The sequence below is a fragment of the Nerophis ophidion genome, linkage group LG13 (assembly GCF_033978795.1).
Source record: "Nerophis ophidion isolate RoL-2023_Sa linkage group LG13, RoL_Noph_v1.0, whole genome shotgun sequence".
In the NCBI taxonomy this organism is placed as follows: Eukaryota; Metazoa; Chordata; class Actinopteri; order Syngnathiformes; family Syngnathidae; genus Nerophis; species Nerophis ophidion.
In genome coordinates, this window is record NC_084623.1 from 53,204,341 (window position 1) to 53,215,116 (window position 10,776).

At 41.7% G+C, this 10,776-nt stretch overlaps 1 protein-coding gene across 2 annotated transcripts in view; it reads right to left on the bottom strand.

Annotated features, from left to right (window-relative positions):
• Positions 1–9,973, bottom strand: part of LOC133564729 (ankyrin repeat domain-containing protein 13B-like) — a 114,686-nt gene extending 104,713 nt beyond the window's left edge. For both annotated transcript variants that reach the window (XR_009809315.1, XM_061919211.1), the window contains exon 1: positions 9,676–9,973. Coding sequence is in view for 1 of the 2 variants with exons in the window: in XM_061919211.1 (XP_061775195.1) it covers positions 9,676–9,783 (108 nt within the window). In the remaining variant the exon portion in view is untranslated. The remainder of the gene's footprint in view (positions 1–9,675) is intronic.
• Positions 9,974–10,776: the final 803 nt, after the last annotated feature.

Consider the following 10,776-nt stretch of genomic DNA (forward strand, 5'->3'; position numbering starts at 1 on the left):
AACGATCAGCCGGAGAGTTACAGTGCTTGGCAACAATCCTTTCAAAACGCAGTAAAAGGACTTCATCTAACATGCAGCGAGGAAATGGATTTGCTGGTCAAGTGGCTTGGGAAAGAGTCAGGAAAACATGCAAAACGTATTCGAGCTGTCAATGCTAGCCAACCTCAAAGAGGACTTCAGATGATATGGGACAGACTGGACGCATGCTACGGAGCACCTGAAGTAGTCGAAGAGGCACTTTTCCAACGCATCAGCAACTTCCCCAAAATCACCTACAAGGACTATGCAAAACTTCATGAGCTCAGTGACCTTCTTATGGAACTGCAGGCGGCCAAGACAGATGGAACTCTTCCCGGTCTTCACTACCTCGACACAGCCAGAGGAATAAGTCCTCTTGTCCAGAAGTTGCCCTCTAGTCTGCAAGAGAAATGGCTGTCTTTTGGGTCCAATTACAAAGAACACTTTCGAGTCTCATTCCCTCCTTTTGAAGTATTTGTGGACTTTATTTTCCATCAGGCTAAAATCAGAAATGACCCTAGTTTCAAAGTTACTGTTCAAGCTGACTTTGCAAAGACAGACAAGACCTTTAGAACAACCAAACCAAGAGAAATATCAGTCCACAAGATGGAAGTCTCTCCTACAGAACACAGTGCTGAAGCTGAGAACCCCAAACGTCAGAGCCCAATTCATAAAAAACCCCACCTTCTGAGGAAATGTCGAGCTTTCCGAGATAAACCCATAGAAGAAAGGAAAGAATTCCTCAGAGAACACAAGATACGCTTTAAATGTTGCACGTCTTCAAAACACATGGCTAGAGACTGCAAGTATACAGCCACATGCACTGAATGTGGGAGTGACAAACATAACTCTGCTCTCCATCCAGGACCAGCACCACAGACAGAGGAGCCATACCCCTCTTCAAAGCATGGCGGGGAGCCAACATTTTCAGAAGTTGCCAGCAGCTGCACTACAGTCTGTGGTGGTGATCAAAGTGACAGATCATGCTCTAAAATATGTTTGGTTAGAATCTACCCCGTCAACTGTCAAGAAAAGGCAATAAAGGTCTACGCTATCATTGACGAACACAGCAACAGATCCTTGGCCAGGTCTGAGTTCTTCGACACCTTCAAAGTCAAAGGATCCCCCTCTCCATACTCTCTCCGAACGTGTTCGGGAGTAACAGAAACCATGGGTAGAAGAGCTACAGGTTACCAGATCGAATCCATGGACGGGAAAGTCAGTCTTCCTCCATCAAGTCTGGTTGAATGCAACGACATCCCTGACAACAGATCAGCGATCCCAACTCCCAATGCTGCATCTAATCACCCCCACCTGAAGTCTATTGCTCAATTCATCCCAGAGCTCGAACAGAGAACACCCATTCTGCTTCTCCTAGGCTGAGACATTATCGCAGCTCACAAAGTTCGCAAACAGTTGAGCGGCCCTCGAGATGCTCCTTATGCACAGAAACTCGACCTGGGGTGGGTGATAGTTGGTAATGTCTGCTTGGGAGGTGTGCATAAGCCAGACAGTGTAAATGCCTTCTATACCCAGGCAACAGAACGGAAACGCCCCCCCATCTTTCAACCATGCCCAAACATCCTGCAGGTGAAAGAGAGGTGCAGTCAGTTTCAGTACAAAGACTATCCTAAGACACAGACAACTGGGATTCTTACATGCAGTCGAGAAGCTGAAGAGTTGGGCTCCACAGTGTTTCAGCAGACAAGGGATGATGACAAAGTCGCTCCATCAATTGAGGACATTTCTTTCTTGAAAATCATGAGAGACAATTTAAAGAAAGATAAAAACAACAGCTGGGTAGCTCCGCTGCCTTTCAAGTCACTAAGGCGTCGTCTCCCCGATAACAAAGTACAGGCCTTGAAAGGAAGCCTGCATTAAAACAATATTTTCTCACCTTCATGGAAAATATGTTTCAGAAAAATAATGCAGAAGTAGCACCTCCTCTGAAGGGAGGCGAAGAGCTCTGGTATCTTCCAACCTTTGGTGTGTATCACCCGAAGAAGCCTGGAAACATTCGCATTGTGTTTGACTCAAGTGCTCAGCATGGAGGAGTGTCATTAAACAATGTCTTGTTGACTGGGCCCGACCTCAACAACAGACTGCTTGGGGTACTTCTCAGGTTCCGCAAAGAAGCTGTAGCAGTAACAGCGGACATTGAACAGATGTTCTACTGCTTCCTCGTCAGGGAAGAGGACCGTAACTTCTTGAGGTTCCGGGATAATGACCCATCCAAAGACATTATTGACTACCGCATGAGGGTCCACGTCTTCGGCAACAGCCCCTCCCCCGCAGTGGCTATCTACTGTCTCCGGAAGAGCACAGAGTTTGGAGACCCTGACGTCAAACAGTTCGTCAATCTGGACTTTTACATGGACGACGGCTTGAAATCCTTCTCTTCTGTAGAAGCAGCAGTGGACCTACTCAAGAGAACGCAAGACACTCTCTCAGCATCAAACTTGCGATTGCATAAAATTGCCTCAAACAGGAGAGAAGTAATGGAGGCCTTCCCATCCCGTGATCACGCCAGCGACTCCAAAGATCTGGATCTTGGTGCTGATGATCTTCCAATGCAACGCAGTCTCAGCCTCAACTGGGATTTGATGTCCGACACCTTCATCTTCAAGGTGGGCAATGAAGAGAAACCCTTCACCCGCCGAGGCATCCTGTCTACTGTTAATGGCATCTACGATCCTCTTGGATTTATCGCCCCAGTCACTATTCAAGGCAAATCCATCTTACGAGAGCTTACAAGAGATCACGGCGACTGGGACTCTCCCCTCCCACAAGACATGAAACAGACATGGGTCACATGGCGATCCTCTCTAGAAGATCTGGGAAGTCTCCAGGTACCTCGGACATATGCAGAACCTTCTCTGGCAGGAATGTTGCGACGAGAGCTATGTGTCTTTTGTGACGCCTCTACAAAGGCAATCACTGCTGTAGCTTATTTCAGGCTAACAGATACAGAGGGTAACATCCATGTAGGGTTTGCTATGGGAAAGGCTAAGTTGGCCCCCCTTAACGAACATACGGTGCCGAGGCTTGAGCTTTGCGCAGCTGTCCTTGCTGTAGAACTGGCAGAGCTCATCACCTCAGAGATCGACACACAACTGGATGAGACCATCTTTTACAGCGACAGTAAGGTAGTACTCGGTTACATCAAGAATGAGACCAGACGCTTCTACGTGTACGTCAGCAACCGAGTACTAAGGATAAGAAGGTCTTCTCGCCCTGAACAGTGGCAACATGTGCCAACAGAACTCAACCCGGCAGATATCGCTACAAGGTCCGTTACAGCTGCACATCTCACAGATACCAGCTGGCTGTGTGGACCACTATTTCTGAAAGAGCAATTGAAAAAACAGTCTGAAGAAGACAAATTTGAGCTAGTTGACCCTTCATCAGATCCAGACATCCGTCCGCTAGAGTCAACAATGAGCACGACCATGTAAAGCAGACTACTTGGATCTCAACGCTTCTCCAAGTTTTCAAGTTGGAAATCGTTGACCCATGCAGTCGGTCACCTTATCCATATTGCTCGCCGCTTCCAGAGGAACCCTGCAACCAAAGACAATGTTTGCAAAGACTCCCATCTCCGTCACGCGGCGATCTCTACAAACAAACTCATACAGTCTGAGCAAATCATCATCTGCACTGTTCAACGGGAGATCTATGCTGATGAGTACACCTGTCTGTAGAAGGAGGAAAGTATTTCTAAAGACAGACCCCTCAAAGCCCTCGATCCTTTCATTGATAATGACGGTTTTCTGAGAGTTGGAGGTCGTATCAAAGAAGCTCAACTTCAGCAACAAGAGAAAACCCCCATCATTATTCCCGGCAGTCATCATGTAGCAATACTCTTGATCCGACGCCATCATGAGAAAACTCAACATCAAGGGCGACTGTTCACGGAGGGTGCAATACGCAGTACCGGATTCTGGATAGTTGGTAGAAAAAGACGGGTGAGCAGTGTGATTCATGCATGTGTCGTATGTCGTAAACTACGAGGCCCCCATCAGACACAGAAGATGGCCGACCTTCCGGAAGATCGCCTCTCTACTGAACCTCCATTCACAAATGTTGGCTTGGATGTGTTTGGACCTTGGGCTGTGTCTTCACGACGTACAAGAAGTGGCTTCGCTCAGAGTAAACGGTGGGCAGTGTTATTTACCTGCATGAGTGTTCGAGCTGTCCACATCGAGGTAATAGAATCTCTAGACACGTCAAGCTTCATCAACGCTCTTCGGCGTTTCCTTGCTGTTAGGGGCCCTGTGAAGCTTATTCGTTCAGACCGAGGAACTAACTTTGTCAGCGCGTGCAAAGAGCTGTAGATCTCCTCAAACATCATTAATGCTTCGGTCGAGAAGTATCTCTTGGATCAAGGATGTGAATGGAAGTTCAACGCTCCTCATGCCTCTCATATGGGTGGTTCATGGGACAGGATGATTGGAGTAGCACGAAGGATTCTGGACTCCATGTTTCTCCAGCTAGGAGTTTCACGACTCACTCACAAAGCACTCACTACACTGATGGCAGAGGTTGCTGCAATCATTAATGCTAGACCTCTGATCCCAGTGTCTACTGACCCGGACGACCCCCTCATCCTTACTCCAGCAACCTTCCTCACCCAAAAAGTGAGTCTTCCTTCTGCCCCAGTCGGTGATTGGATCAAAGACCTTCACAAGTCCCAGTGGCGCCAAGTCCAACATCTTGCCCAAACTTTCTGGAATAGATGGAAGAGACAATACCTTGCATCACTTCAACCACGGAGAAAGTGGACGGCCTCCACCCCAAACCTTCAGCTTGGGAGTATTGTCCTTCTCAAAGACAACTAGCTTGCAAGAAACGAGTGGCCTCTGGGCTTGATTACTCAAGTCTTTCCAAGCAAAGACGGTAAGGTGTGGCAAGTGGAGATCAAGGTCTACAGGAAAGATGGGACTAAACTCTTCCTGCGTCCCGTTTCTGAGACAGTCCTCCTTCTTGCTCCTGATAAGGAACAATAAGAGCTGTATGGACATTTAGGTGGTGACATTTGATAATGCCAGGCGGGGAGTGTTCTTTGATTGATTGATTGATTGATACTTTTATTAGTAGATTGCACAGTACAGTACATATTCCGTACAATTGACCACTAAATGGTAACACCCGAATAAGTTTTTCAACTTGTTTAAGTGGGGGTCCACGTTAATCAATTCATGGTACAAATATATACTATCAACATAATACAGTCATCACACAAGTTAATCATCATAGTATGTACATTGAATTATTTACATTATTTACAATCCGGGGGGTGGGTGGGGAGCTTTGGTTGATATCAGAACTTCAGTCATCAACAATTGTATCAACAGAGAAATGTGGACATTGAAACAGTGTAGGTCTTACAGTAGGATATGTACAGCCAGCAGAGAACATAGTGAGTTCAGATAGCATAAGAACAAGTATATACATTAGAAGTACATTTGAGTTGTTTATAATCCGGGGAGATGGGATGTGAATGGAGGAGGGTATTAGTAAAGTGTTGAAGTTGCCTGGAGGTGTTGTTTTAGAGCGGTTTTGAAGGAATATAGAGATGCACTTACTTTTATACCTGTTGGGAGTGCATTCCACATTGATGTGGCATAGAAAGAGAATGAGTTAAGACCTTTGTTAGATCGAAATCTGGGTTTAACGTGGTTTGTGGCTCAGTTATTAAGATTACTCTATTTAGTGTGTGTTTATTGCCAAGTCATTTCAATTGGTTCTGCTAAGTGAGCTGTACCTATAAGAAACGCGTAGGTAGGTCACGTGTTTAGACTCTGGAAGCATTTCAAACTGGTGCGCACAACTCCACTTCACTCCTCGTGTTTCTCAGCAAACAACTATTACATCTTATGCTGTTCGTGGCATCGTTGTTTCACTATCCTGCCTTCGTGTACAAGTGTGCTTAAGGAAGGCAGGATAATGCACATCAATGAAGGAGATAAAGAAAAAAATGAATGATTGAATGAAAAGGAGCTTGAGAGGTGCTGCAAAGAACAATGGGCGAAACTGCTCAAAGATAGGTGTGCCAAGCTTGTGGCATCGTACTCAAAAGGAATTGAGGCTGTATTTGCAGCCACAAGCGCATCATCAAAGTATTGAGAAAAAGCTGTGAATACTGAAGTACATGGGGTTTTTTTTGTTTTTTTTTTATAAATTTGCAAAATATATATATATATTTTTTACATTGTCATTATTGGACATGGAATAAGGCTGTAACACAACAAAATGTGGAAAAAGTGAAAAACTGTGAATACTTTCCGGACGCATTGTAAATCTTAAATGTATTACTTTAATAATACAAAACTCAAAACTGCGCTTTCCTTACACAGTCCAAAAACTTGCATTTTAGGTTAATTCAAAACTTTAAACTACCTATGATTGACTGGTGACTGATGAACCATAGTGGTAAAAGAATAATGAATGAATAAATGTGTGCGTGTATGTATTAGACAACGCCTACCGCCCGAATGCAGCTGAGATAGGCTCCAGCGACCCTCCGCGACCCCAAAAGGGACAAGCGGTAGAAAATGGATGGATGGGATGGTGTATGTATTACGAGTAGGGAAAATTTTTAAATATGGTATCAATATTTCTAACTAGCGTATTTTTGCGGAAAATACAGTATATACAATTGTTTTTAATGTCTTAAATATCAAGTTTTTTCCTTCTTTTTATAAAAATTGAACTGACTTCTGTATCTCTCTGTACTTCCACCTAGCTGTTTAGCGTTGAGAAAGGCAGTACAAGAAGGCAGCTGGGAATTAGAAGGCTTTTTTTTACATTTAAGTTGCAAGAAACTTGATACAATGCAATGAATGGAAATGGATCATTTGAATTACATTGTTATTTGATTGTTTGTCCAATCAAGTATCACTGTCACCTAGTATACATAGTCTAGTATACGACTTGTATTTTAAGCTGCATTTTAAATGTATCAGTAAACTATGGAGAATATTGTAATGTATCACAATATCGTAATACCGCAAACTCAAGCAATTAGATACGTACCGTGAAGTCTTTGTAAACACCCTCCAAAGCAGATGTTCTCAAATGGGGGTACGTGTACCCCTGGGGGTACTTGAAGGTATGCCAAGGCGTACGTGAGATTTTTTTTTAAATATTCTAAAAAATATCAACAATTCAAAAATATTTTATAAATATATGTATTGAATAATACTTCAACCAAATATGAATGTAAGTTCATAAACAGTGAAAAAAAATATAACTATGCAATATTCAGTATTGACAACTAGATTTTTTGTGAACATGTTCCATAAATATTGATGTTAAAGATTTCTTTTTTTGTGAAGAAATGTTTAGAATTAAGTTCATGAATCCAGATGGATCTCTATTATAATCCCCAAAGCTGGCACTTTAAGTTGATGATTACTTCTATGTGTAGAAATCTTTATTTATAATGTAATCACTTGTTTATTTTTCAACAAGTTTTTTGTTATTTTTATATCTTTTTTTCCAAATAGTTTGAGAAAGACCACTACAAATGAGCAATATTTTGCACTGTTATACAATTTAATGAATCACAAACTGATGACATAGTGTTGTATTTTACTTCTTTATCTTTTTTTTTCAACCAAAAATGCTTTGCTCTGATTAGGGGGTACTTGAATTAAAAACTGTTCACAGGGGGTACATCACTGAAAAAAGGTTGAGAACCACTGCCTCTAAAGTATGTATCGGTCATAATCTACCCCATCCCGGCCCATTGTCATCACTTCACAAATATACAGTGCAAATATGTTTTTGGAGGTTTTTTATGGCCTTTTTAAAAGCATTTAGGGTTAAAAAAAAAAAAAAGAAAGCTAAAAGTGTGCGTTGTGTGTAAGTGTTCAGTTCAGTTTCTGTTCATTTCGAATATGCATACGATACAATGTAATGCATCACACAATTCCGGTTGATTCATTACAGCACATCCAAAAAAGGAGTAGGAAGAAGCTGAGTTTATTTAATTCTACCCCTTTTTATACCGTAGCAATTTTATCCAATGTCCTTGTTCTCTGTAACAGAACAGGCAACAAATAAATAATAAATAAATAATATACCATAGTAAGCAAACACATATTATATACAAAAATAATCTTTGTCGCAATAAAAAAAACAAAATCAAGATGTTCATCATATCTCTTGTTGTGTGTACTATGTGAACACTTGTAGTTGGAACAGTCACTTAAACTGAATCATACTGTTGCTTTGTTTGATTTCTTTGGTTAATCCATCCCATATTTTTTTTTTTTTTAATTTGTTGAAAGGACTAGTTGGTACAATCCCTGGGGACTGTGCATGGCAGGGGTGTCCTCTTCCCTGAGCCAGGCTTGCACCTGACTGCATAATTCCACATACAGGTATGCTAAAGGTTTTAAGAGTTCTACGAGCATAAAAATGTTTTAAATAAGATTTTCCTCTAAGGTTATATTTCTACTCTTTCGTTGAGAAGAATTGTTGTACAGTGTACAGCAGGGGTAGGGAACCTATGGCTCTTGAGCCAGATGTGGCTCTTTTGATGACTGCATCTGGCTCTCAGATACATCTTAGCAGACATTGCTTAACACGATAAGTAATGAATAATTCCGCTGGTAATCACAGTGTTAAAAATTACGTTCAAAATATAAAACATTCTCATGCATTTTAATCTATCCATTCGTTTTTCTACCGCACCTGTTCAAGAAGTCGCATTTAGGGTAAGAAGTATTTTATTTATTATTGGTTAGCTTCAGAATAAAAATGTCATTAAAACGAATAAGAGACTTACTATACTCTAAAAATGTTGGTCGTACTTAAAAATGCTCACATTTAGTTCTATTCAGTGTTATAAAAATATAATATGGCTCTTACAGAAATACATTTTAAAATATTTGGCTTTCATGGCTCTCTCAGCCAAAAAAGTTCCCGACCCCTGGTGTACAGTGTAGGCAAGTAGGAGAATTGTGGTGCCTTGACAAATATAACCTGCAAAGCATCTCTTATATAGTAACACTTAACGTTGTGTTTAGTTTTTTTTGTGTGTTTTTTTTAAACCCCACTGCATTCACACACAGGCTTTTGCATTCTATGTGATTCACTCAGTCTCACACAGTCTTTTTTTTTTTTTAAATGAGTGACTGCTCAACATGCTTGCTGGCATCCTCCAATATTTGTATCCTTTTCTATAACTGTACGCCCACATGCTACAGCAGCTGCATTGTGTCGGCCACTCATAACTGGTAAAAGAAAACAAACAAAACAAAAAAAAGATCCTGGTTAGGAGTTGAGGGTGCAATGCTGCTGCAAACATAAATGGACACTGCATCATCATCACCACTGGACCTCCATGGTCATTTATAATTTCCTCACAACTCCTCACTACAACTTCAAATATAACAAGACTAATGTGCATTATTATATTTGAAGCATGCATACCAATATTAACAATTGTGCAGCTTATACCATAGTATTAAAACACTACTATTATTATATAAAATAAAGTGTTTGGTAATCAGCCTTTAAAAACTCCCCCCATGGCTCCAATGCATGCACGGCCAAAAACACGCCATGAATCTATTTGTATGACTTAGATGCGATTTTAAAGGCTATATATATAAATATTTACATACAGTATTGAAATATTTGTTTTACCTGCTCGTTGGCGGCCAGCTCCTTCTCCAGTTGTCGGTGCTTGTTGTGCCACACCAGATAGTGCACAGGATAGCGACTCTTCTCCGGAGTTTTCTTAGCAGAAATCATCGTCGTTCATAGTTTGCTCTCCTCCTCCGTCTTCAGTGTGGATGCTAAGGACACTTTTGTTGGAGACGCTGGCTGTGCAATCAGGCGTGCATCGTCCCTTGGCGCCGACGTCCGTGCACGACAGCGTGGGCTCGCCCTGCTTTGGGGGAGAAATAGCAGAACCTGATGATGCTGCTTTTCTTTTGCTGGCTAAATTTGAGTGCACGTTGGTTTCTACCTCTTTTTTTTTCTTCTTCCCTCCCCCTGCCGCCGACTCTAGTGAAGCATCTATCCTCCTCTTCCTCCTCCCATCCGCCTGCTGACTGATGCGCTGACAAGCTGCAAGCAAATGTGTTCACACTGAGGCAATCCGCTCCGAGTCGATGTTGCGATTAAACGCATGTCTGAAATTAGCTGCGTAATTGATGAGCAAACACCCAGATTCCAACTCTTAAGATGGCTTAATTCATGTGTACAACTAATTCATGAGAGAAATGTTGGGAAATTAAGTGTAAATGCTGTAAAACTCTACCTGGAATGGGCAGTAATGCAGTTTCCCCACCTAGTGTTCAACACATGGCCAGTGTTGTCACTCCTTTTTTACTTGAAATGTTTCAAGATCAATTGAATGATTTTGCCTTTAACTTGTTGAACAGATTTAGGGGCGTAGCATCAATGCTGCATGGGCCCCCCATAAGACTCTTAACCCCTGGGGGTCTCCCAAATGTGGTCAATGATAAGTCCCGGGGACCTGAAAGGGTTTCAGCCATAAAAGTATTAAAAGTAAGTCATTAATCGATTGATCGACAGACAGACAGATAGATAGATAGATAGATAGATAGATAGATAGATAGATAGATAGATAGATAGATAGATAGATAGATAGATAGATAGATAGATAGATAGATAGATAGATAGATAGATAGATGGATAGATAGATAGATAGATGGATAGCTAGATAGCTAGATAGCTAGATAGATAGATAGATAGATAGATACAGTAGGGCAAAAAAGT